The 27,216-nt window shown below is 38.1% G+C and overlaps 3 protein-coding genes and 1 long non-coding RNA gene across 4 annotated transcripts; 3 read left to right on the top strand and 1 right to left on the bottom strand.

Moving 5' to 3' along the window:
• The first annotated feature begins 2,901 nt into the window (after positions 1 to 2,901).
• Positions 2,902 to 7,105, top strand: LOC106380763 (protein CLT1, chloroplastic-like). The gene is made up of 10 exons (XM_013820594.3): positions 2,902 to 3,979; positions 4,995 to 5,140; positions 5,299 to 5,336; positions 5,533 to 5,648; positions 5,789 to 5,888; positions 5,979 to 6,014; positions 6,097 to 6,147; positions 6,238 to 6,361; positions 6,456 to 6,581; positions 6,768 to 7,105. The coding sequence occupies exons 1-10, from the start codon at positions 3,543 to 3,545 to the stop codon at positions 6,941 to 6,943; spliced, it is 1,350 nt and encodes a 449-aa protein (XP_013676048.2). The 5' UTR covers positions 2,902 to 3,542; the 3' UTR covers positions 6,944 to 7,105.
• A 1,573-nt stretch (positions 7,106 to 8,678) lies between these two features.
• On the bottom strand, positions 8,679 to 10,272 carry LOC106380764. Its single transcript, XR_007318971.1, has 3 exons — positions 9,772 to 10,272; positions 9,543 to 9,659; positions 8,679 to 9,463 (listed from the first exon to the last, which is right to left on the bottom strand). It is a non-coding gene; the product is annotated as an uncharacterized LOC106380764 (long non-coding RNA).
• A 7,564-nt stretch (positions 10,273 to 17,836) lies between these two features.
• On the top strand, positions 17,837 to 22,435 carry LOC106380765 (disease resistance-like protein DSC2). The gene is made up of 4 exons (XM_022695834.2): positions 17,837 to 18,831; positions 18,920 to 20,027; positions 20,122 to 20,403; positions 20,498 to 22,435. The coding sequence occupies exons 1-4, from the start codon at positions 18,353 to 18,355 to the stop codon at positions 21,749 to 21,751; spliced, it is 3,123 nt and encodes a 1,040-aa protein (XP_022551555.2). The 5' UTR covers positions 17,837 to 18,352; the 3' UTR covers positions 21,752 to 22,435.
• Positions 22,436 to 22,671: 236 nt separating this feature from the next.
• LOC125581306 (protein CLT1, chloroplastic-like) lies at positions 22,672 to 24,588 on the top strand. The gene is made up of 6 exons (XM_048746467.1): positions 22,672 to 23,043; positions 23,198 to 23,297; positions 23,382 to 23,417; positions 23,491 to 23,541; positions 23,637 to 23,760; positions 23,855 to 24,588. Exons 1-6 carry the CDS (start codon positions 22,958 to 22,960, stop codon positions 23,971 to 23,973), a joined length of 516 nt encoding a protein of 171 aa, XP_048602424.1. The 5' UTR covers positions 22,672 to 22,957; the 3' UTR covers positions 23,974 to 24,588.
• The last annotated feature ends 2,628 nt before the right edge of the window (positions 24,589 to 27,216 follow it).

The raw sequence follows: 27,216 nt of genomic DNA, 5'->3' as shown, positions 1-27,216 counted from the left end.
GAAAACAATACTGAGGAACCCCAAGTCTTAAGCTTGGGTAATATCTGCCTGTTAGATGGATCTTGGACATCTGCTGCTCACTTTAGCGGATGTGGATGGGTTTGGATGGACAGTGGTGGGAACATACAGTTTATGGGGACCAGAAATATCACTCGACGCGAATCAGTCCTGCATTCGGAACTAGAAGCGTTGTGATGGGCAATGGAGAATATGCTTCAACACTCGACGTCTCAGAGCTTTGAGACAGACTGTAAGAACCTGATCGCAATGATAAAGGAACCTCATGCGTGGCCAAGCTTTGCGACGGAATTGGAGAGGATATAGACGCTTCAAATATGCTTCCCGGACTTCAGCATCACTCATGTGCCAAGAGCGCGAAATCAGATTTTAGATTTTTTAGCAAAAACTGCAAGATTCTTCTATAGAGAGTTATTTTTTATTGGTTGATTTATTTCGGTCTGATTATCCACCTCTATCCTGAACCTCTTTCCTGAGTAATCGAATGAAATTTCCAGGTCAAAAAAACACAAATACATCGTACGGATCCACCCGTTTTTATTTTGTCAAGTCATGTGATTTTGTCAAACGGAAAATGTGTTATTTTGACAAATATATGTCAAAAATGGTGGCTATATTTTTTTATTGTTGTTAGTCACAATTGTTTTATAGTGGAGATATTATAATAATCAGATTTGATACATAAATATAAACATGTACAATATTTTAAAGGCGTTAGACACCATTGAATCAAGTTTGATGGCTGCATATGGATTCAATGCATGGAAATAGAGTAATGCATTCAGTGTAAGAGAAAGCACACATATGAGCCTTACTCCAAGAAATTAACTAATCAAAGTATACTTTTGACTTATTACATCATGCCCATCCGATTAGTTACAGATTCATGTACTAATTATAATTAATTCATGGTATTTTAAATCAAAATTGACAACATAATGATAAAACTGAATACATAAAGAATTAAATACATCGTATTGAGTTGTTTAATGAAAACTCATTATATAATGTGATTGTGAAATATCTTTTAACTAGGTTAAGATCCGCGCCTTGCGCGGAATCAATATTATATATAAAAATTATTTCATGTATTAAATATTTTACATATTATAAAATAATCAATATATATTAAATAATTAAAGTTCAGTAACTATTCTATAATTAAATTGGTGCAAACATATAAATCAATTTTATTAATCCAAAAAATATATTTTTTATATTTGATAGGATATGTAATTAAATTTAAATGACACTAACATAGATAATATATTTTTAATATTAATATCTATTAAATGATGATTTCTACTCATATAGTTTTTTTGATCATTTATATCTTTTATAGAAAAAAATTTAAATTACTGATAACAAAATTTTCATTGCGGGATTAATAGTTTTAGTAATTTATAATTAAAAAAACAAATTTGTCAATGATCGTTCAAAAATTTTATCAAAAAAAATGTTCAAAGAAAATTTTGAAACTAAAATATTGTATTTTATATGGTTTATAGTTTAATTTAAAACGATATATATTAATCTTAATAATTAATTAAATTAGACTTTTTACTTATATAATTTTTGTAATCATTTGTATTTTGTCATAACAAAATTTTTAAACCATGGATCATAAAATTTGAATGTGAGACTCTAACAGTTTTAATAATTTATAGCCGTTTGTAAAAATTCAAAATATAACATATACATAAAAATCTAAATTTTTATTATATGGTTATTGTGGTTGTTTAATTTATTTAATAGTTTAAAATTAAACAAATATGATAGAAGATACACTATTATTTTATCAAATCTTTATTATTCAAAATCATTAATTGCTATATATACTTTAGCCACATTAGGCAATTCCGTAAATTTTATTTAAAAAAATAATAAAGTATATTAATGATGAATTTATTGTTAGTTTAATAAAAAGTTTATTATATAATTAGATGGACCAACATATTTCTCTAATGATTGTAAGAATCATTCTAGTGATGACATGTGGCTACAAAAAGAAGTTATAATGCTTCTCAAATAATATATAGGAGATGTATCCAAAACAATACTATGTAATAAATTCATGCCCTTCAATTATAAGTCATTACTAGGTGAACCCACATATTTTGTATATAATCAGGAGAAAATCAAAATTTTCAACTCAAGAAAGGGTGAATGTAGTGTGGAGTCCATTCGCCAGATTTTCTAATAGGTTTGAAGTGTGACCCCATTTTAGCTTGCCAAATAAAAAATGTTAGATAATTCCATCTTTTTAAAAATGTCAATTTGTGTGAACTTATAAGACAACTTTTCCTTAAAATGAGAACCACCATTATTCGCCCACCATCATTTAATTACATATTTTAGTTGAATCATCAAACTAATCTGGTTTTGATTGGTTCTTAAATGATAAACTTTAACTTATGCCACATCACCCCCAACGTTAAGATGAGGGCTTCTAAGTTCGAATCAAGGATCTAAAGAAGATGTTACTTCCAAGTTTCAACCAAATAAGACAATAAAATCAACGGTGCTTTGGACTCTACTCCCTCTATTTGATTATATTTGATGTTTTACCTTTGTATATAAAGATTAAGACAGTTAAATTAAAAAAAATATTGTAAAGATATAATTTTAAATCATCTAACCAATTAGAAAAAAAACTGTAAAATTTAATTGGTCAGTTTCTGATAAAATTAAAATTAACTTTAAACTTTAAAATTTTATCTAAATTAAAACAAAATACTTCTTCTAAAATATTATCTATATTGTAACGAAGAGAATATTAGTTTGACAAAAAAAAAACTGAATGCGTTGGATTAGTGGTTTTATCATATATAGTTAGAATTATCGTGTTTTTAGTTCGATTCCCAAAATATTTTACGTCATGTCATTAGGTATTAACATTGGCCACCATTCCGCAGAGATGCGGCCTCGGTAACGAGCGAGTCTTGTGCTTGGAGAGACATAATCGGGCTGAGACACGTGTATGGAGCCTGTCTCTCAAGCCAAGATATAATGGCCAATTTAACAGTAATTCACTTCCCTAAGGGGACACAACAGAACGGGGCTTACTTCCACTGACAACAATCTTTCTAAGCTAAGTTCAAAAAAAAAAAAAATTATAGCCTGATCAGAACTCTCGATTAAAAATGGTAAGGCAAAACCAAATGTAGAGCCATAGGGGACTACGCCGTGACAATATGATTTGGCTGCGCCGCCACATTGTGATTTGAAAAAGGTGAAGCCGATTATTTTATAGGAGAAAAAAACACACACAAAAACGTAAGACATGTGGCATAGTCATCATCTACTTAACAAACTTTCTATCTATCGTAAATAAATAATTTACAAATTGGCCCCAAAAGAAATAGAATTTACAGATTGACCCCAAACAGGAAAAAACGTAGCACAGGAGGTGGTTTCGTCTTTCGTGTGATGTCAGTATAAAGTAGTCGACGCAATTACACCTCTCCTCCCACCTCTCTCTCTCTCTCTTCTTATTAAATCTCTCCATCGAACCTGTGAAAACCATGGCGACGAGCTCCGGCCGGTTAATCGCCGGTTCGACGGCGTCGATGAGCTCAATCAAACGGCGCAATGCGAATCCACCTCAATCAATCTCCCTAATCTGTCGAAATCAAATACAAGGCGTACCGCCTCTCGTCCTCCTCCGGCCATCTCGAAGGTCCAGGCCGTGGCGAATCGAGGCGGTTCCTTCCGCGAAGTTCTGGGACGGATCTGACGATTTCGAAGTCGCCAAGGAGGAGAAGAAGAGGAAGCCAGACGCGTCGCCCGGTGGAAAAACCGACGATCACGCTCTCGCCGGAAAACAGGACAGGACGACCGAGATAGTAATCGCGGCGGCGGTAACGGCGGCGCTGGGGGTGGGGAACCGCGTAATGTATAAGCTGGCGCTTATTCCTCTAAAAAAATATCCCTTCTTCCTCGCTCAGCTTTCCACTTTCGGGTAAACGATTCCTCTCTCTCTCTGGCTCTCTCTCAAATGCTTAAAATTAGTGTGTGGATTTGATTAAGTCAAGTTTAGATTTCAGATTATTGTTTTTTGAAAATAGAGTTTGATTACATTCATCTTCCTTAATCTAGCCTTTGATATCGAGAGACGATTGTTGGATGTGGGAAAGTTGGTATATGTCGTATGTATGGTTTGGAGGATGCGAATCTTAAATATTCGTATGCATTATAAAATTCTGTAATTGTCACAAGATTCTCTTTATGAACTGGGTCATAGTTGGCGAGCACTTTTATTTTTCTTTCGCGTACAGTATATAACTTTTTCCTCACGTGCCAGTTTCTCTGGGTCACCTTCACCTACTTAAGAGTTGTTTTTTTTTTTTTTTAATTAGTGAGTCAAATGACTTTTTCGTTGGGGTTTGCAGAAGTGAGTTAATGACTTTTTTCGTTGGATCTGCAGTTAGATATTGAATCCAGACCCGATCGTGTCACGACAATACTTTACCTTATCTGAATTTATTGAACGTGTCAATCACATTGTTTTTTCTTTCCGCACGCCTCTCTCACTTTCTTTTGCATACATGAGCTGCTGTGTGCAAGTTAGTATGTGTATTTGATTGGAAATTTTAATGTCCTTTATCAATGAGAACATAAATTATGTCGAACATATTCACTCTGGATTGTGCTTATCTGCGTAAAATTATGTGAGAAGATATATATGGTTGTTTTGTGCTCGACGGATCCAATGTGATTTAGCTGTGTACTGTGGTTTTCACGGCTTGTTTCTGAACACATATAGCTTATCTTTTGTACCCTCTTAGAAATAAGCTCTTTTACCACAGGCTTGTAAAGTGAGAAAGTAAGCTTGAAGTTTGTTCTAATTGTTTAATGTGGACAAACCCATAGTTTGTTGTCATAATCACATATACTCGATTTCCTGAATGTATCTTGTTTTATATTAACAAGTATACAATTTAAAACTATTTTTTTTTTTCTCTTTTCCATTGCAGGTATGTAGCTGTATACTTTTCTATCCTGTATTTCAGATACCGAGCTGGGATTGTTACAAAAGAGATGCTATCAGTTCCAAAGATTCCATTTTTAATTGTTGGCATTTTGGAGTCTCTTGCTTTAACTTCTGGGATGGCGGCTGCAGGTATCTTTACATTGATTCTACTCTTAACACTTCTTTCCCTGTCCCGTTGTCTACTGTATACTATCTGTTCGATCAAAATGAATCTAAACATTGTTGATGCATGCAATAACATGAAAACTAACCCTGTTTGTCTTGCTTGCTCTCCTTTTTATTGACAGCAAATCTCTCTGGACCATCTACTACAGTTTTATCTCAGGTTAGATGCTTAAAACATTATTATCTCTATCTTCCATAAGTTCATAGTACAACATTAATTATCCTAAATTTCGTTTTGGTGTGCCAAAAGCTACTTCCCTCAAACTCTGTTTTTTCGTGAATCATAGCTGATAAAAACATGGTTCTTCTCTGATAAATGTTTTAGAGTTAATTCTAGTCATTTTATTACTTTGCAGACGTTTCTTATTTGGCAAATTCTATTCTCCATGATTTTTCTTGGGAGGAGATATAGAATAAACCAAATATTGGGATGTGTTCTTGTAGCATTTGGTGTAATCGTCAGTGTGGCAAGGTCAGCCAGCTCGATTAACTTACTTGATATTGAAGCAACTTGGTTTCTTTTGTTAGACTTGTCATAGGACACAACGTTGCCAGTTTAACAACATATATCATCCATGTTGGTTTACGTACTATTTTCGCTTGTATGTTCAGTGGATCAGGGGCCGCCCATTCATTTAAAGATGCTGGAATATTTTGGAGTCTTCTTATGGTATTATCTTTTATGCTTCAAGGAGCAGATACAGTAATGAAGGTTTGTCAATCATTAGCTAATTAATTATATCTCCTCCAGCTACAATATTTTGGGTTCTTCTCTTTAACAGTAAACTCTATATCCTTGTAGGAAATCATCTTTATAGATAGCAAAAAGCGGTTGAAGGTAATAACGCCGTCAAGACACTTCGATAGCATTTGCGGTTTTTGAATTCTGAAAGAAATTAAATAAATTTTTATTATTACAGGGTGCTTCACTTGATCTCTTTGTTGTAAACTCATATGGTTCAATTTTCCAAGTAAGTGCTCTTTGTTTTTTAGCATCAGATCATTTTCTGTTCTTAGCATCTATTTGCTAGCTAATGTGGCTGTTTCTGTGGTCAACTCAGGTCATATGCATAGCGTTGCTTCTTCCTTTTCTTTCAAAACTTTGGGGCATACCGTTTAACCAACTACCAAGCTATCTCAGAGACGGAGGTGCTTGCTTTCTGAACATCGGTGCTAAAACAACAGGTTAGTTGGCAGCTTATGCCTTCTGCTCGATTATCTCCTTGTTTTTGTCCTCTGCTCATAGTATTTAACACGCTCGGTTTGGTTTTGACAACAGGATGCGAAGGGGCGCCCCTTCTTCCTATAATGTTTGTCATGATGAACATGGCTTATAACATCTCTCTTCTACGCCTCATCAAGATCTCATCTGCTGTTGTGTCGTCTCTGGCATCCACCGTTTCAGGTACAACATTCGTCTCCTAATAATAGCCTTGGCATGTTTCATGGAAACCTACTTCTCTATCAGCCACACGGTCATTTCTGTGATATCTTATTAGATAAGAATCTGCCAAACTTAACATCAATTAGAATACAGAAGAGAAAAACATTTCTAACAATACAGAACCTTGTGTTGGCTTTGCCTGTACAGTGCCCATAGCGGTTTACTTCTTCACGCTTCCCTTACCGTACCTTGGGGTCGCATCTTCACTTCCAACAGGGTTCGTGGCAGGCACAGTCATCCTCGTACTGGGCATGCTTCTATATGCGTGGACACCATCATCTCAAACTCCCGATTCGGTTATCCCCTCGCCCCCATCAACTTAAACGGGCAGGATGTTGATTTTGTAGCTTTGTTTGTTTGTTATTTTATCTCATTGTATGTAGCATATGCCCTTTTTGTCAATCAAGGAATAAGTTAGCTCATTATTTTGTAACATTCATCTTGACTATTTTTTAATTTGCATTTGATTCGCCTTCTATTTATCATAGCAACACTTTTTTTTTGGGTAGGATTATCATAGTAACACTTATGCGTAACTGATAACCATCACAAATAGTAAAAGAACGGATACAAATAAAATTGTTGAAATATTTTTCTATATTATTTTAACGAGAAATGAATTTGTTCTATATTACTTTTCAATAAGAAGATTGAGAAATAAGGGAAAAGAAACTATTGGTAAAAAAGAATGTAGTGTTCTTCTTGAATGCAGTGTTCTTCTTGATACATTTGGCCAACAATCAAAACCTTAGTCCTTGACATACCTTCTGAAAATCAATCCAAAACCGAACCCAGAAAACCGAAGTCGAAACCGGACATAAATTTACTAAACTTGAATGGTTTCTATTTTTCTAATCTAAAAAACTGAAACCGGACCGGAATGAACCAAGAATCGAACCGGTAGTCAGTTGATGCTTGTCGAATTCTTATTAGTTTTTGAGAATTGGCAAAAGTATGGATTACTAGAGGGAGATCCGTGCTTTGCGCGGAATTTGATTATTTGTTAGTAATATTTGTTGGGGATTTTATATTAATTCATAGGGTTGTCTTCATGTTTGTGTGTGACATTATCTCCTTGTGATCAGCTTGTAGTTGTGTTATTTGCTGGTTCAACAAAAAGATTTCGAAACTCTTGACTAAAGTTTTTAAAGAGGTAATGTTGGAGGGTTTAGACGCTTCTTGACATTGTGAAACCTTTTTTTTTTGTTCTTGATTCCTCCCTTCTGTTCCTTGACAAACAACATAAATCGTTACATATAAACATACACACTTTTTGAAGTTTGTCTTTATTTACCACTTTCTTTTGAAATTATAAATTCTCATGGATACATGCCAGGAGGGGAGGGAATGATTGATGTTTTGTTCATATCAATGAACCATGTCTTATATGTAGTTAATTAAGTTGATGACAGCCTCTGCCTGAATGATACTTTCCCAAATCCGAATAGTCGTTATATATGACTATATTTCCCAAATCCGAATAGTCGTTTATTAGAGTATAAGATCACAGTGTATTTTTTGTGTCACCAGGAAAAGTTTTCTAAATACATTAATATGTACCTAGAGCTTGGAAACAAATGTCAACCAAATAGGGAGTGGATTTAGATGAAATATGCTTTTATTGATTTTTTTTGTCGACATGATTTTATTGATTTAGAATATAGAAAACGTCAAAGTAGAACTATAGGTTTTAAAAAAAAATACTAAATGAAAACAAAGCTTGCGAGAAAGTAGAGGACTCTTCATTTGGCTATCTTCAGCACCTAAGCCTTGTGTGCCTTCTTAAGTTCCCTCTCCGCTGATGATACATGTGGTTCCTCTGCTGAGCTCCCGACACCAGTGTGTTCCTCAGCTCCTGTTGTTGTAGTAAGTGGACATGTAGGGTTCAATTGGACGTCACCACTGCCGGTGCCCTGATTAGTTGCACATAACTTGTGGCTTTATGCAGGCCACAGATGTAGCTCCTGGGTTGTTGTTCTCTCCCTGTCCAAACGCATTATAATATGTTTCGACTGTCTGTTAAAAGGAGAAATGGACAGTATGAGAAAGAGGTGGTTGTTAACATATTAAGGGTGTGTTCGTTTCAAGAACGCAACGATTAGCATCAGCGACAGAAAATGTTAATGATATTTTCTTCATTTGGAGTTTGAAACAAAAGACGCGGGGACTAAATAATCAAATGAATCCGGTGATAGTGCTGTCCCTGCATATTCCTTCTCACTTCCCAGCGACTGAAAACACACCAATTTCTTTCCCAGTCACGCCAAATAGGGCGTAAAACTTTCCTAAGTAAAAGTTTCAGTAGGGGACGCTGATGACAATAAAATATGTGGGACACAGTGAATGATTGATGTTTGGAGTTGAAAATGAACTCAAAAAGCTTCAATTGAAAATCAAACGTCTCACAACTATTTCTTGGAGAAATTGTGAAACCTCAGACTCTAGAGGGTTTGCAACACTTGCAGCCTGCATTTTAATGAAAAGAATGTAAACATCATTACGTAGCTTGTGTATGTAAATATTGAAATACCAATTTGTAGTCAAACATGGATGACTCTCTCGCATCAGAGACACAAATCTCCACACGGTTTGCAAAATTTTAAAACGCCAATGGGAGAATGTTAGATGGCTTGTTTAGTGAATATTTTAAAAAGTGAGAAGTGAGATAAATCTACCGGGCAATACCTGACAACACCAATAGTGCTAGAGTTATGATAATAGGTGCATGTGAGTGAAGGGAATCCTCGCTGTAGCTTTCTTGAACATTTGTAGCAGAAAATGTAGCACCATCCATTGGTGGTTTCAGTGGCGTCTACTTTGTTGGTGCAAAGGAACTCAGAAACCTGTGGTGGAATGAAGGAACTCTAGTAATTTAATATTTATGAAACCATATAGCACGACGTCACCAGTAAGGAAATGTACCTGCAGCGAGATTTCAGCACGTACGCATTAAGCTTGAGCACCGTAACAGTTTCAATTTTCTGAACATCTCCATATTTGGTATAACTTGCAGAGCTGGTGACACCATCCTCACCGAAGCTGTGGTTGGTGATGGCAGTAATTATTTAGATTCTAGGTGTAACAGACATATAATATAGTGAACAAACGTTTGAGCGACTTAGGCAGCGAAGTAGGACTGGCTTGCACTTACTTCTTTGTCGAAGTGGAAATTGGTCCCTGAAATTGCATTCAAATATAAGCGTCCTGCAAGTCTAGCCTAGTTAGTGTTGGAATAGTTATGCACACACAAGTATGAAATAGAAAGGTTCGTGGGAAGCTGTTGACCTCCTACAAATTTTGGATTAATGTTCTTTGATAGATATTAATGACCTTAGGCTCCACACCAACCCCATCTAAGTTCTGGTGGAGTTTGCTGGCCTGGACGTCAAAGACACTTAGACAGACAGTAGTAGATATTGTAGAGCACTTTAGAAGGTTGGAAATATATTAACAGAAAATGAAGTATGTAGATGTCATGATGCATATTTCAAGTTTGGTAGTATACAATCAAACCAAGAGGATATATTAACATTTTAGTGGTCCTGAAACACTCAAGTACCCGTCAATTTGGATGGCCTCCATTATGTGTTGAGTTGTTTGTGATTCGTCATTAAAATTTATATTGACGTTGCTCACCTAAGTCACCTCCCCTATGATGCCTGCAAAGAAAGTGTAACAGAGTGTGGATATATTAACGGGAAAACATCTAGATTTGTTCCAAATGTAAGTTAAAAGACAGACCTAAAAATTGAGTATTTTTGTTTGCCAATTCCATGAGTTGCTCATAAAGACAAAAACTAAAGAACTCCAGGGGTACTGGAGCAGGTCCTGCCGGAATCTCAACAAACTTAGTTAGGTCAGTGAAGCATATTGTGACAGGTGATTTTGTTTCTTGAAGTGGTGGTTGCTTCTCGTAGCATCAAACCCACTGAACAGAGATGTTTGAAAGTATTAAGGCGATGAACATAGATGGAACCTTGGAAAAGCTTTAACTGAAAATTGGGAAACACACGAAGAAAGCAAACCTTTTCATCAAGCAAAAACATGCTTCCCAGAAACGCATGAGACGCGTCAACACTATAAGGACGAAACGATGAATCTGGTGAAACGATGAGATATGGAGATGGCTGCACCACTATTTATAGTATGGAAAATTAGGGATTTGCAAAGAAGATGGGAAGAGTAGTAATTAAATTCGAGTAGTGGGATAGACGGAGTGACTTAATGGTGAAATTTAATAGAGTTCTCAATTGTGAATAAAGCGTTACATATCGTTCTGGTTTCTTCAGTGGAACAGAGAAGTATACAGACGACAGAGAGCTTTTCCAAAAAAAAATGACAAAGACGGTTCGAAGGAGGAGCTTGTAGTGGCCTCCATATGGAAATCTGAGGCGCGGAACGGCGATCTGAGCCAAACATTGGTTTCGTCGGTGAGTTCGAGCCGTGAGAAGAAAATGGGAGAAAACCCTAAACATTTGTGGGTTGAAACAGCGTGAAGGAGACTGGGCTCCACTTTGGGCTTCATGCGCAAATACCATAAAGCCCACATCAGACTCTCGTATTCAACAAAGTAAGAAACAAAAGCAGGAGAAAAAAACACGGAACCACTCAGGTGTCGACACGTGTCGAGATTTGCCCACCCTTACCTGATGACGTGGCTGCAGGAGGAGAGAGACAAGGCAACTTTATTGTATAAGATTTCTGCGGATCGCCAATCAGAACACTTTCACGCTAATGCAGTGTGAGTGAGAATACAAGAAGATGATTGGCCATTATAGAGTTCTTTTTTTCTTCTTGAGTACACTTTCGCCCTTCAGTTTGTTTCCTGGGATGAGTGAGCCCTTTACGTTCTTAGTCATTGCCGTCTTAAATGTAACCCATGGTCTATTTAGAAGCTCTAACTTAGAATTTTAGTTGTTCATTATATTTTTCTTACTTTCCTGATCTTGTAGATGGACAAGAAGAAGCGTGATGGGACAATAACAATATCGAGGGATGGGAGGAGAAAAAGTAGATGACAGAACCTATGAATGTGCAAGCAAGGAAGAAACCTTGTTGCTTCTTTTGTTTTCTTGATCTCAGATCATTCTGTAACCATCCAAACACCATTGCCCGTTTTCTAATCATTCACTTAGTCTTTACCCCAATTATAGTACAGTTTCTGAAGCTTTTAAATTGAAGGACTTGTAAGAACGGCAACCTTACACAATCTCTGTTCTGTAAGTACGATAATGGCTTAATCTGAAGCAAACCATGAACAATTGTGAAGTCAAACCACAGTTCTTTGTGATCATTATTTTCGTTATCAACATTATCTTGTCCACAAAAAACCATTTCCTGTTATAAAAAAAACTAGAATTTTATTGTATCGCAGGAATTTAAATAAGGGCAAAATTGTATACCCGTAGAAATTTTAATACTGATAGAAAGATTATTATTAGAGAGAAGAGAGGAGTGAATGATGTACTTCTAAACGATCGAACTCAATCGTATATATAGAGAAAAAATCTACTGTGCAAATAGTGCAGCGGGCCCCACATCTTTTATAATTTCAAACATTACGGCTCTTTCTGTTTTTGTTGACTTTCGTAACACTCCCCCTTGGGGGCCGGTGTCACTATCCGCTCTCGCTTAACGTCTTTGTTGCCTCGTTAAAAACCTTTCCAGGAAAACCCAATGGGAAAAACCATAGTAAGGTAAAAAGAGTACAACCATGTAAGCTCCCCCTCGAATAAGCAGTCATAAATCCTTCTGATGACGCATTCCAATGTTATGGATGTGTTTTCTGAATACCGAGGTAGGGAGTGATTTTGTGAAGAGGTCGGCTGCATTGTCGCATGATCGAACATATCTTACTTCAATCTCTTTATTCTTCTCGAGCTCTTGAGTGTATGAGAAGAACTTCGGAGGTATATGTTTGGTTCTATCGCTTTTGATATATCCTTCCTTCGTTTGAGCAACACATGCCGCGTTATCTTCATATAGAATAGTTGGCTCCGTATTTTCGTCAATCCCACTGCTTGAACAGATGTGTCGGCTTATTGATCTTAGCCATACACATTCTCTACTTGCTTCATGGAGTGCAATGATCTCAGCGTGATTTGAAGAAGTAGCAACAAGTGTCTGCTTCTGAGAACGCCAAGATATGGCGGTGCCTCCAATTGTAAAAACATATCCTGTCTGGGATCGAGCTTTGTGTGGATCTGACAAATAACCTGCATCTGCAAAACCAATCATTTGACCTTTTGAACTTTTAGGATAAAACAAGCCTAAATCAGTTGTTCCTTGAAGGTAACGAAAGACATGTTTAATTCCATTCCAATGTCTTCGCGTAGGAGACGAACTGAATCTCGCTAAAAGATTAACGGCAAAAGATATGTCAGGTCGAGTACAATTTGCAAGATACATAAGAGCTCCAATTGCACTTAAGTATGGAGTTTCAGGACCAAGTATTTCTTCATTTTCCTCAGATGGTCGAAACGGATCATTTTCAACATTAAGTGATCTAACGACCATCGGGGTGCTAAGAGGAGTTGCTTTATCCATGTTAAAGCGTTTCAATACTCGTTTGGTATATGTAGACTGGTGTACAAATATACCCTTTCGAGAATGCTCAATTTGTAATCCTAGACAATATTTTGTCTGCCCGAGATCTTTCATCTCAAATTCTCCTTTCAGATAGTTTGATGCCTTTTGGATTTCGTTTTGAGTTCCAATAATATTAAGATCATCAACGTACACCGCGATTATCACAAATCCGGATGTTGTTTTCTTTATGAAAACACAAGGGCATATAGGATCATTCGTGTATCCTTCTTTTGTTAAGTGTTCGCTGAGACGATTATACCACATTCGTCCAGATTGTTTTAACCCATATAATGATCTTTGCAATTTTATTGCACATAACTCTTTAGGTTTGGAACTTAACGTTTCTGGCATTTTAAATCCATCTGGGATTCTCATATAGATATCAGTATCTAATGATCCATATAAATATGCCGTAACGACATCCATGAGACGCATTTCTAAATTTTCATTGGCCGCTAGGCTCATCAGGAATCTAAATGTGATTGCGTCCATAACAGGAGAATAAGTTTCCTCATAATCAATTCCTGGCCTTTGAGAGAAACCTTGGGCTACAAGACGAGCTTTGTATCTTGTAATCTCGTTTTTCTCATTTCTTTTTCGGACAAACACCCATTTGTACCCAACAGGTTTTACATCTTTGGGTGTGAGCACAATAGGTCCGAATACATTTCGTTTGTTAAGCGAATCTAATTCGACTTGAATTGCATCTTTCCATTTTATCCAGTCATGTCTCTTTTGACATTCATATACAGACTTTGGTTCTGGATCTTCGTTTTCTTCATTTATTTCCTTTGCTAAAAGGTATGAGAAAACGTCATCAATATCATCCATCTCATTTCGTTTCCATATCTTTCCATTATGGATGTAATTGATAGAAATCTCATGATTTCCTTCAGATTCAAGATGCTTTATATTGTCGTTAGATTCACAATTTTCTTCTTCCAAAATATTTTATGTTATTTTGGGAGTATCATGCTTTTCACATTCCTTACGTTTTCTAGGAAGTTTATCCTTTGAACCAATAGGTCTACCGCGCTTTAAACGTGTTCCTGATTCACGTGTATCAACTGCCGTTCCACCATTTTGTGGTATTTCAATACGAGCAGGAGTATTTGCAGCGGGTATATGTGATTTAGTTACCATTTTGGTATCAGCAAATGCATCAGGTAGCTGATTTGCTATATTTTGTAAATGCATGATACGTCGAACTTCTAGTTCTGACTGTTTCGTAGGAGGATCAAGGTGTAATAACGATGGTACACTCCATTTGATCTCTTTTCCTACTTGTTTATTGTCTCCCCCTAGAGTTGGGAATTCTTTCTCATTGAAATGACAATCGGCAAATCGTGCCGTAAACACATCACCAGTTTGTGGTTCTAGGTATCTTATTATTGATGGAGAATCATAGCCAATATATATTCCCAACCGTCTTTGCGGTCCCATCTTTGTACGTTGCGGTGGTGCTATTGGAATATAAACCGCACAACCAAAGATTTTTAGATGAGAGATATTTGGTTCTTTTCCAAATGCTAACTGTAATGGGGAATATCTATGGTATGCACTTGGTCTTATCCGAATTAGTGCTTCTGCATGCAAAATAGCATGTCCCCATACAGATGTTGGGAGTTTTGATCTCATGATCAATGGCCTTGCAATTAGTTGCAGCCGTTTAATTAATGATTCTGCCAAACCATTTTGTGTATGAACATGAGCAACAGAATGCTCTACTTCAATCCCTGATACCATACAATAATCATTAAAAGCTTGGGATGTGAATTCACCAGCGTTATCTAATCTAACTCTTTTAATTGGATAATCTGAGAACTGTGCTCTTAATTTGATTATCTGAGTTAGAAATCTCGCAAATGCCATATTTCGAGATGATAACAAACAAACATGTGACCATCTACTCGATGCATCGATTAATACCATAAAGTAGTAGAATGGTCCACACGGTGGATGTATTGGTCCACAAATATCACCTTGGATTCTTTCCAAAAACTTTGGTGATTCTTTGTCAATTTTGGTTGGTGATGGTCTTATGATTAATTTCCCAAGAGCACACGCATCACATGTCATTTTATTACTTTGGTATATATCTTGGGTTTTTATTGAATGACCATGTGAGCTTTCAATGATTTTTCGCATCATTGTAGTGCCTGGGTGACCAAGACGATCATGCCATAATGTAACATCTTCTGGATTTCTTTTGATCACAAGATGTGATTCTATAGCATCAATATAAGTGTGATGCAATCCAGAAGGAAGTTCTGGAAATTTTTCCAGTACAAGGCCTTTGCCTGATTTTTCAGAAGTTATATACAAATACTTCTTTCCATTCTCAGTTGCAGACTGAGTGTTATACCCTTGACGGTATATATCTTTGAAACTCAACAAATTTCTTTTAGAATTTGGAGAATATAAGGCATTATCTATGAAAAACTTTGTTCCATTAGGCAACATAAAGTTTGCCTTGCCAATTCCTTCGATCAGGTCTGTAGGACTTGATATTATGTTTATAGTCATTTTTACTGACTTTAAAGTAGAGAAATATCTCTTATCCTTCAGTATAGTGTGCGTTGTGCCACTATCTGGTATGCAAACTTCTCTACCAATTTGTTTAGTTGTTGTTCCATTTGCTTTCTTATCCATTTCTGTAACACACAGTTAATGATTATAAAGAAAATAAACTTTCATAAGTAAACATATTATGCATCAATAACAAGTACACAATAATTATACATTAGATATTTTGAAATACAACATTATTTTGAAAGTGAAATACATAATATTTTATGGCATCACTAGGCATTATTAAGCTTGATCAGTACAAGCACTTCAATTATTTTGATGAGTGGCCTCGTCGAAATCTCCCATAAAGTCAGAGGATTCGAGGTATGTCGATGTTGTACCCACAAGGTGTTCATTGAGATTTACTTCCTTTGCCTTGCCTTTAATAGATTCTTGGTACAATTGGCATAGATGCCGAGGAGTTCGACATACTTGAGACCAGTGTCCCTTCGATCCACATCTGTAACAGACGTTCTCATTTTTATGAGTAGGGTTTTCTTGGGTTTCTTTCCCTTTTACCCGATCATATCGATTCCATGTGTTGGATCCCCTTTCTCTTGGGTTGTTACTCCTTTCATGGTTGCGGTTAAATCGATAACCACGACCACGACCAAAACCACGATTGTGACCACGGCCACGACCACGCCCACGATAGGAATAATTTCCTTTTTCCGGATTTTTTATATCCGTTGCATTTACCTCAGGAAATGCTTTGGTTCCCGTGGGTCGGGCATTGTTGTTTTTAATGAGGAGTTCATTATTTATCTCCGCTATTATAAGCGCCACAACGAGTTCAGAGAACCTCGTATACCCACAATTTCTATATTGTTCTTGTAGAACATAATGATTTTTGTGGAACGTTTGGTAAGTTTTCTCGAGCATTTCTGCTTCTGAGACAGGCTTACCGCAATAATCTAATTGCGCCGCTATTCTCAATATAGCGGAATTGTACGTTTCCACTTTTTCAAAATCTTGAAATCGTAGATTTTTCCACTCATCAAGTGCATGGGGGAGAGTAATTTTTCTTTGGTTATCAAACCTCTCCTTCAGAGCTTTCCAAAGATCTAAGGGATCTTTGGTTCTCGCATAATCATGCGTAAAGTTTTTATCTAGATGCCTTCTCAGAAATATCACGGCCTTAGCCTTTTCATGAGAGGTTGATATATTGCCATCTTTTATTGTTCCGAGTATTTTCTCGGAATCTAGATGAAGCTCCATGTTTGTAACCCATGCCGTGTAGTTTGTCCCAGTTACTTCCAATGCCGGAAACTGAAGTTTCTCGATTTTTGCCATTTGTATTTCTAAAGCACATAAATAAAAATTATTAGAATATTATTAATATTAAAATGAACCGTTTACATTAATCATGCAAGCAATTACAAGGAGAAGCGATGTAAAGAAAATTAAACCGATATTCATCTTAAATTCACTCGGAGTAAATTCTCCGACGAATAAACCATAAATAGAAACACAAATAAAAATGGCACATAAAAACAAAAGTGCGCGAATCATCTTTCTTGAAATGAGAAATCGGAGGAGAGCGATTTGAAATTTTAGAGAGAAGATGAAATGTTTTGGATGATGAAATGGAGTGAAAATGAGTTGTATTTATAGATGAAAATTACTGTTCATGACCGTTGGAGAAAGGGGAAATTTTTGAAAAAATTTCTTTGTGACCGTTAGGGTTAAATCGAGTGCACTAAAAATCAGTCTGAAAATATCGTATTAAACAGTCAATCAAATCTATAAAATTTCATAAAAGTAAAAAAAATATGACAACAAATCATGCGACGGCTCAGCCGATCAATGCAGAGTAATAAATAAATTATACGGCGGCTCGGCCGACCAATTAATAATAAATAGGATATAAGGCGGCTCGGCCGACCAATAAATAATAAACATGATATAAGGCGGCTCGGCCGACCAATAAATAATAAACAGAATATAAGACGGCTCGGCCGACCAATAAATAAATTAAATTACTAGTAAATAATATAGGCGGTATTCCGGCCATTATAACATAATATAAATAATAGTAGAGGCGGTATACCGACCATTATAACAGGGTATAAATGATACAAATAAATTTTACCGAATCGCAGAGTGATCGTGCTGATAACGTGTTATAAAAAGAACTGGGATTTTATTATATCGCAGGAATTTAAATAAGGGCAAAATTGTATACCCGTAGAAATTTTAATACTGATAGAAAGATTATTATTAGAGAGAAGAGAGAAGTGAATGATGTGCTTCTAAACGATCAAACTCGATCGTATATGTATATATAGAGAAAAAATATACTGTGCAAATAGTGCAATGGGCCCTACATCTTTTATAATTTCAAACATTACGAGTTTTTGTTTTTGTGTTGGCTTTCGTAACATTTCCTTTATTTTTCTAAATCCATACGATCACTTTTAGCTTCCACTATGCACTGTATACAAATAATTTATATAAAAAATATGCATTCCTTGACTTGACTTGGCTGTATCCCAATCAATTTACGCGTCTTTACTCTTTTCTGATGTTATTTCTTCTTCCGATCTGAAATTTTTGTGATCCTTTTCTACGTGATGTTATCCATGGCTTCTTCTTCATCTCTCTCTCGCAGCTGGCTGTATCACGTCTTCCTGAGCTTCCGTGGAGAAGACGTGCGCAAAGGCTTTCTTAGTCACGTTCTGAAAGAGCTCAAAAGCAAGGGAATCATACCTTTCGTTGACAACGAGATCAAGCGAGGCGAATCTGTCGGTCCCGTGTTTGTAGGAGCCATCAGACAATCAATGGTGGCCGTTGTCTTGCTCTCCCGTAACTACGCTTCTTCAAGCTGGTGTCTGGATGAGTTAGTGGAGATCATGAAGTGCAGGAAAGATGATCAACAAACAGTGATGACCATTTTCTACGAAGTGGATCCATCTCATGTTAGGAAGCAGACCGGAGATTTCGGAAAGGCCTTTGATGAGACCTGTGTGGGAAAAACAGAAGAGGTGAAAGAGACATGGAGGAAAGCTTTGGAGGAAGTCGCGGGTATAGCTGGTTATGACTTTAGCAACTGGTTAGTTCACTTTTACATCCATTTGTGTATTATGTGTAGCTACATTTCATGATGTATGTTTTAACGAATAGCCTCTGTTTTTTTTTAGTGGCAATGAAGCTGATTTGATCAACAAAGTTGCCTCAGATGTCTTGGCTGTGCTGGGTTTTACGCCATCAAACGACTTTGATAATTTTGTTGGCATAGGATCACAAATAACAGAGATAAAATCGAAGTTGAGCCTACAATCAGAAGAAGTTAAGGTGATTGGGATTGTGGGTCCTGCCGGGATTGGTAAAACGACCATTGCAAGAGTTTTATACGACCAACTCTCTCCTGATTTCCCATTCAGCACGTTTCTGGAGAATATCAGAGGAAGTTATGAGAAGCCTTGTGGTAACGACTATCAGTTGAAGTTGCGTTTGCAGAAACATTTGCTGTCTGAAATGTTCAACCAAAGGGATATTGAGGTTCGTCACTTAGGAGTGGCTCAAGAAATACTGAGTGGGAAAAAGGTGTTGGTTGTTCTTGACGAAGTGGATAGATGGTGGCAACTAGAGGAAATGGCAAAGCAGCGTGAATGGTTTGGTCCGGGAAGTATTATTATCATTACAACTGAAGATAGAAAACCTCTCAAGCAACTCAAATTGGGGATCGATCATATCTACAAGATGAAATTTCCAGATATCATCGAGTCGCTTCAGATCTTCTGCCATTATGCTTTCGGTCAAAAGTCTCCAGACAATGGTTTTGAAAGGCTTACTTGGCAAGTTACTGGACTTGCTGGTAATCTTCCTATAGGCCTGAAAGTCATGGGATCATATCTACGAGGAATGTCCATGGACTACTGGATAGAAGCACTACCAAGGCTTAGGTCTAGCCTCGACGGGGAAATTGAATCAACTCTAAGATTAAGCTACGACGGCTTAACTGAAAAAGATAAAGCTCTTTTCCTGCATATTGCATGTTTCTTTGAATCTTCCCACGTTGATTATGTTAAAAGGTGTCTTGAAAAAAGCGGTTTGGAAGTCAACCATGGGCTTCAAGTCTTATCTGATAAATCTCTTATATCTATAGAGAATGGATACGTGAAGATGCACAGTTTACTGCAACAAATGGGTAGAGAAATTGTGAAGATACAGTCTTTGGAGGAGCCTGGAAGGCGACAGTTCTTGTGGGATGCCAATGCGATTACTGATGTACTTGAAGAAAGTACTGTAAGTCTTATTTTTTTTCTTATATCATGCAGTCTTATGTTTCCTTGGTTTGTAATCTGAGATTTATTAGTTCTTTTTGAATATCTATTCTTAGGGTACTAGTAAAGTTCTAGGCATATTGTTGCATACATGGAGGAATCGTATCCAAATAAGTAAAAGCGCTTTCGATGGGATGAATAATCTCCAGTTTCTAAAAGTCGTCAGTCTTACCTCATCATGCATACCCGAGGGCCTCAACTGCCTTCCGGACAAACTCAGATTAATACATTGGAAGCCCTGTCCATTGAGATTTTGGCCTTCGAAGTTCTCTACCAAGTTTCTTGTCGAACTAATCATGCCCTTCAGCAAATTTGAGAAGCTTTGGCAGGGTGTCAAAGTAATATAGTCTTCATTTTTGTTTGTTTGTTTAGTATTTGTATTTGCGTGTATTCATTTCTCTAAAACTTATCTTTCTTTTTCTTTTTGGATAGCCTCTCCCTTACCTCAAGCTGATGGATTTGAGAGGATCTGTGTATCTGAAAGAGATTCCTGATCTATCAGAAGCAACGAGTCTCGAGAAATTAGATCTCTCATACTGCAAAAGTTTGTTAGGGATCACAAGCTCTATTGGCAATGCCACTAAGCTTAGAGTCTGCAAACTTAAGGGTTGCATGCTTTTGAAAGAGCTCCCTTCTTCTATCGGTAGGTTGGTCAATCTCGAGGAATTAGATCTCAGTGGCTGCAAAAGGTTGTTAGGGATCACAAGCTCTATTGGCAATGCCACTAAGCTTAGAGTCTTCAAACTTGCGAGTTGCTTGGTCTTGAAAGAGCTCCCTTCTTCTATCGGTAGGTTGGTCAATCTCGAGGAATTAGACCTCAGTGACTGCAAAAGTTTATTAGAGCTCACAAGCTCTATTGGCAATGCCACTAAGCTTAGAGTCTGCAGACTTAAGGGTTGCATGCTTTTTAAAGAGCTCCCTTCTTCTATCGGTAGGTTGGTCAATCTCGAGGAATTAGATCTCAGATATTGCTCGAGTTTGAAAGAATTCAGTGGTTGCTCAAGTTTGAAAACACTCCGGCTCAGCGATACTGCAATAAAGGAAGTGCCATCATCAATGAGCACTTGGTCTTGTCTTTATAAATTGGATATGTGTGGGTGTAAAAACCTCAAGGAGTTCCCAAATGTTCCAGACAGCATTGTAATTTTGATGTTGAGCCGTACAAGGATAGAGGAGATTCCTCCATGGATCGAGAAGCTTTTTCGTCTGCGTAAGCTAATTATGTTTGGATGCGAGAAGCTGAAAACTATATCTCCAAACATTTCCAAGTTGGAGAATCTGGAGTTTCTTGAACTGACTACCGGTGTTTGTGTTTATAATAAAGAAAATTTCACCGCAACAATCAAGTGGGGGCCTGACTTGAAGCACAGTTGGAGTTTACGATCAGACTTCAAAGTTGACTACATTTTTCCAATATGTCTACCCGAGAAGGTTCTTTCCTCTCCAAGATCATTATATTTCCACAGTCGTGGTTTCAAGACTATTCCAGATTGCATCAGAAGTTTCTCTGGACTAAGTGTGCTTGTCGTCAAAAATTGCGGAATGCTCCAAGCACTTCCACAGCTTCCAGGTTCTCTTCAATCTATAGACGCAGAAAGTTGCAAATCCCTGAAGAGAATAGACTCTTCTTTTCAAAATCCAAATATTTGCCTACACTTTTCTCGCTGCTTCAACCTGAATCAATAAGCAAGAAAGCTTATCCAGACATCATCTTGCAAATATGCATTCTTACCGGGTAGAAAAGTGCCTGCGCACTTCACTCACCGAACTAGTTCAGGTTCTCTAAAGATCAATCTGACTCCAAGACCTCTTCCTTCATCCATCAGATTCGAAGCTTGTATCTTGCTGTCATGCAGAAGGGGGCTTACTGATTCTATATCAAGATTGGTGTCTTGTTGTGTCAGGGGTAAACAGAATGGACTCACTATCGAATATATATCAGATAATCACCCTTTTCCATGGGGAATTTACAGAAATGAAGACCACCTGTATATATTTGAAGATTCTTTCTGTCTAAACCAGGATTGCCCTGAAGCTGAAGAAGCCACTTTCAGCGAGCTTTCTTTTGAATTCATAGTTCAAGGTGTGTAGAAAGCTTCGACCCAAGACAGATAGCAGCGAGTGATGAAGTGTGGCACAAGAGGTTGGGACATCCACAAGATCAGACCCTCAAGTACCTGAGTCATAACAAGTTTATTTCAGTCAATAAAAGTACCTTGAAGATGTGTGATTCATGTCAACTAGGGAAGAGTTGTAGGTTACCGTTTGTTGCGTCTTCTTTTGTAGCGTCTAGGCCCTTAGAGAGAGTCCATTGTGATCTCTGGGGTCCATCTCCTGTTACCTCTAATCAAGGATTCCGTTTTTATGTTATATTCATAGACAACTTCTCTCGCTTCTGTTGGTTACTCCCTCTCAAAGCCAAATCAGACTTCTTCAATACATTTGTGTGGTTTCAGAAGCTGGTTGAGAACCAGTTGTCACAGAAGATTGGAATTTTTCAGTGTGATGGGGGTGGTGAGTTCATCAGCAAACGGTTTTTGGCTCATCTTAAAGACAGTGGGATACAACAGCTCATCTCGTGTCCTCATACGCCGCAACAAAATGGTTTAGCGGAGAGAAAGCATCGTCATGTTACAGAACTGGGACTCACAATGATGTTTCAGAGTAAAACACCTCAAAGATATTGGGTCGAAGCTTTCTACACAGCTAACTTCTTGAGTAATCTTTTGCCGTCCTCAGCTTTACAAGACAAGAGAAGCCCCTTCGAAATACTAAACGGCAAAGCACCAGACTACTCTTCTCTCAGATCGTTTGGCTGTTCATGTGTTTAGAGTTAATTCTAGTCGTTTTATTGCTTTGCAGACGTTTCTTATCTGGCAAATTCTATTCTCCATGGTTTTTCTCGGGAGGAGATATAGAATAAACCAAGTATTCGGATGTGTTCTTGTAGCGTTTGGTGTAATCGTCAGTGTGGCAAGGTTAGCTTGCTCAATGAACTTACTTGATATTGAATTGACTTGGCTTCTTTGTCTCCTTTCGTTTTGTTAGACCTGCAAAGGACACAGTCTAGCCAGTTGAACGACATATCCCATCCATGTTGGGTTTACGCACTATTTTCTCTTGCATATTCAGTGGATCGGAGGCCGCTAATTCATTTAAAGATGCTGGAATATTTTGGAGTGTTCTTATGGTATTATCTTTTATGCTTCAAGGAGCAGATACAGTAATGAAGGTTTGTCAGTCATTAGCTAATTATATAGCCAACTACAATATTTCGGGTTCTTCTCTCTTAACAGTAAATTTCATATCCTTGTAGGAAATCATCTTTATAGATAGCAAAAAGCGGTTGAAGGTAATAACGCCGTCGAGACATTTCAGTAGCATTTGTGGTTTTTGAATTCTGAAAGAAATTTTTATTATTACAGGGTGCTTCACTTGATCTCTTTGTTGTAAACTCATATGGTTCAATTTTCCAAGTAAGTGCTCTTTGTTTTTTAGCATCAGATCGTTTTCTGTTCTTAGCATCTATTTGCTAGCTAATGTGCCTGTCTCGGTGGTCATCTCAATCCAGGTCATATGCATTGCGTTGCTTCTTCCTTTTCTTTCAAAACTTTGGGGCATACCGTTTAACCAACTACCAAGCTATCTCAGAGACGGAGGTGCTTGCTTTCTGAACATTGGTGCTAAAACAACAGGTTAGATCAGCCTTCTGCCTTCTGCTCGAGTATCTCCTTGTTTTTTGTCCTCTGTGCAAAGCATTCAACACGCTCGGTTTGGTTTTGACAACAGGATGCGAAGGGGCTCCTCTTCTACCTATAATGTTTGTAATGATGAACATGGCTTACAACATCTCTCTTCTACGCCTCATCAAGATCTCATCTGCTGTTGTGTCGTCTCTGAAAGTGTAAAGAAATAAGATTCTGAAACTGAGATTTCTATTTCTTGCTTCTTTTTCCCTCTCTCTCTTTACAATAGATTGAGATTGCTTAAATAGAAACCAATGGAAGCCCTAGTTCCTATTACACATGTTATCATCCTTCTTCTCCAAGAGATCCTAAGGCCGAGAATGAGTTGTACAATCCAGGACCACTTGGTGATGTCATGACCTGCTTTCCCTTTCTTTTCTCTTCTCTTGCTCTGTCTTTGTCGCAGAGAGCCGTTGAAAAGGTTTGATGATTTGCTGGAATGGGCTTCAGTTGTTGGGCTTGAGACGGTTGGGCTTGAGATGACTTGCCAATATCCCCTCTCAAACTATGCGTGGGAGGAACGTCAACGCCTAGTTTGAAACGGAGACTGTAGAATGAAGCAGTCGGAAGCGACTTGGTAAAGATATCGGCCAGTTGAAGCTGTGCTGGTATGTGCTTGACGACCAGAGACCCCAAGGCTACCCTTTCACGAACGTAGTGATAATCTGTCTCAAAATGCTTTGTTCTTTTGTGGAATGCTGGATTTGCTGTTAAGTAGATAGAGGAGAGATTGTCTCCAAACAGCTCAGGTGTAACTGGAAGAGATATGCAGAGTTCCCTGAGAAGTATGCTTATCCACGCCATCTCAGATGCTGTTTCAGAGAGCGACCTGTACTCGGCTTCAGTAGAGCTTTTGGAAACATTCGGCTGTTTCTTAGACGACCAAGAGATGAGGTTCTGACCGAGGAATGTACAGAAACCTCCTGTTGATCTTCTGGTAGCTGGACAACCAGCCCAATCGCTGTCGCTGTAGGCACGGAGAGTGCAGTCAGTATCACGAACCAGTGAGACACCCATTGCAACTGTTCCCTTGACATAGCGCAGAATTCTCTTCAGGTTGTTGAAGTCTGAGAGTGAAGGTGCGTGCATCTTTTGGCACACATAATTTACTGCGAACTGGATATCAGGTCTTGTCAGGGTTAAATACTGAAGTTTTCCGGCCAGTTTTCTGAAGAACTGAGGGTTGTAGAAAGGTGTATCTTGATCCGGAACATTGTTGAGTTGCAAAGGCAGAGGCGTGTTGATTGGTGAACAATTTTCCATACCTGCAGCTCCAAGAAGGTCCACAGCATATTGTTCTTGAGACAGAAACATACCTTCATCGTGAAACGTTGCCTGAATCCCCAAGAAGTAATGCAACTTTCCGAGATCTTTCATCCTGAACTCTGAGTTGAGTTTATCAAGCAGCTTAGTTAAGATCTGAGAGCTGTTCCCTGTTATAGCCATATCATCTACGTAGAGTAGAAGCATGATGATGTTACTATCTTTGTTGTAGATGAACAAAGACGGATCTTTCACGCTGCACACAAATCCAAACTCAATAAGGAAGTCACTGAATCTGTTAAACCAAGCACGTGGAGACTGTTTCAGTCCATAGAGGGATTTGTGAAGATGACAGACGTGATTCGGTTTGCTCTTATCAACGAATCCCGCTGGCTGCTTCATGTAGACAGTTTCAAGAAGATTGCCGTGTAAGAACGCATTTTTAACATCCATTTGTTTCACTTCCCACTTCATAATTGTTGCAAGATGAAGCACTATACGGACAGTCGCTGTTCTGACTACCGGGCTATATGTCTCGAGATAGTCCACGCCTTCTTCTTGATTGTTACCGTGCACTACAAGACGAGCTCTGTGACTTTGAAGAGTACCGTCTGCGTTCAGTTTGTGCCTGTAGATCCACGAGTTTCCAAGTACATGCATCTCTGGCGTTCTTGGGACCAGTGACCATGTCTTTATAAGTTTACAGTTCTCAATTTCCTCTCCCATGGCGTTGTTCCATCTTGGATCTTTGAGAGCCGCTGTTACAGTTGTCGGAACTGGATCAGTTGATCTATGCGTCAACAGGGCGTACTTAGGATTTGGTTTCACTATTCCAGACTTAGATCTTGTCACCATGGAATGTTGAGACGTTGAAATCGGAACTGTGGAACTGACAGATACAGAGCTAACAGTTCTTTCATTCGGAGCAGATGCAGCACTAACACTTCGTGAGTCGTTTGTTCCACTGGTTGAAGAGACATTCCTGGTGAGAGGTGGAAAGTCTTCTTCTCTGAACAGGGAACCAGTAGAAGCTACCACAGTTGATGTCTGTGGAATCTGAACGTTTGATGTAACAACAGGAGATGTCTGTGTTGGTTGAGTCTCAGAGTTATCTACCTGCAGGAAGCTTCTTTGCCAAGCTAACGAGGACGGTGTAGTTGCCTGACTGTGAAAGTGACTGTAGACTGATCCAAAAGGGAAGCTTGATTCATCAAAGATCACATGCCTTGAGATGTACACACGTCCCGTTGGTGGATACAGACATCTATACCCTTTATATTTGTCGTTGTAGCCAAGAAAAACGCAGTGAAGAGATCGAGGATCAAACTTCGTTGCTGCGTAATCTCTCAACATAGGATAACATGAACAGCCAAACGATCTGAGAGAAGAGTAGTCTGGTGCTTTGCCGTTTAGTATTTCGAAGGGGCTTCTCTTGTCTTGTAAAGCTGAGGACGGCAAAAGATTACTCAAGAAGTTAGCTGTGTAGAAAGCTTCGACCCAATATCTTTGAGGTGTTTTACTCTGAAACATCATTGTGAGTCCCAGTTCTGTAACATGACGATGCTTTCTCTCCGCTAAACCATTTTGTTGCGGCGTATGAGGACACGAGATGAGCTGTTGTATCCCACTGTCTTTAAGATGAGCCAGAAACCGTTTGCTGATGAACTCACCACCCCCATCACACTGAAAAATTCCAATCTTCTGTGACAACTGGTTCTCAACCAGCTTCTGAAACCACACAAATGTATTGAAGAAGTCTGATTTGGCTTTGAGAGGGAGTAACCAACAGAAGCGAGAGAAGTTGTCTATGAATATAACATAAAAACGGAATCCTTGATTAGAGGTAACAGGAGATGGACCCCAGAGATCACAATGGACTCTCTCTAAGGGCCTAGACGCTACAAAAGAAGACGCAACAAACGGTAACCTACAACTCTTCCCTAGTTGACATGAATCACACATCTTCAAGGTACTTTTATTGACTGAAATAAACTTGTTATGACTCAGGTACTTGAGGGTCTGATCTTGTGGATGTCCCAACCTCTTGTGCCACACTTCATCACTCGCTGCTATCTGTCTTGTTGAGTACAAAGCTTGAGGCTTCGGAGAGTTGAGACTGTACAGACCTTCACGGGTGTTGCC

This window comes from Brassica napus, chromosome C2 (genome assembly GCF_020379485.1).
Source record: "Brassica napus cultivar Da-Ae chromosome C2, Da-Ae, whole genome shotgun sequence".
Taxonomy (NCBI): domain Eukaryota; kingdom Viridiplantae; phylum Streptophyta; class Magnoliopsida; order Brassicales; family Brassicaceae; genus Brassica; species Brassica napus.
This window is presented reverse-complemented; position numbering and strand designations above follow the sequence as displayed.

Bases quoted from the DNA above. Each gene is read 5' to 3' on its own strand.
- LOC106380763 (XM_013820594.3), top strand. From the start codon at position 3,543: ATGGCGACGAGCTCCGGCCGGTTAATCGCCGGTTCGACGGCGTCGATG. The intron at 5,337-5,532 runs GTTAGATGCTTA...ATTACTTTGCAG, and splicing joins CTACTACAGTTTTATCTCAG to ACGTTTCTTATTTGGCAAAT. The intron at 6,362-6,455 runs GTTAGTTGGCAG...TTTTGACAACAG, and splicing joins CATCGGTGCTAAAACAACAG to GATGCGAAGGGGCGCCCCTT.
- LOC125581306 (XM_048746467.1), top strand. From the start codon at position 22,958: ATGGTTTTTCTCGGGAGGAGATATAGAATAAACCAAGTATTCGGATGT. The intron at 23,298-23,381 runs GTTTGTCAGTCA...ATATCCTTGTAG, and splicing joins GAGCAGATACAGTAATGAAG to GAAATCATCTTTATAGATAG. The intron at 23,542-23,636 runs GTAAGTGCTCTT...ATCTCAATCCAG, and splicing joins CATATGGTTCAATTTTCCAA to GTCATATGCATTGCGTTGCT.
- LOC106380765 (XM_022695834.2), top strand. From the start codon at position 18,353: ATGTTATCCATGGCTTCTTCTTCATCTCTCTCTCGCAGCTGGCTGTAT. The intron at 18,832-18,919 runs GTTAGTTCACTT...GTTTTTTTTTAG, and splicing joins GGTTATGACTTTAGCAACTG to TGGCAATGAAGCTGATTTGA. The intron at 20,404-20,497 runs GTAATATAGTCT...CTTTTTGGATAG, and splicing joins AGCTTTGGCAGGGTGTCAAA to CCTCTCCCTTACCTCAAGCT.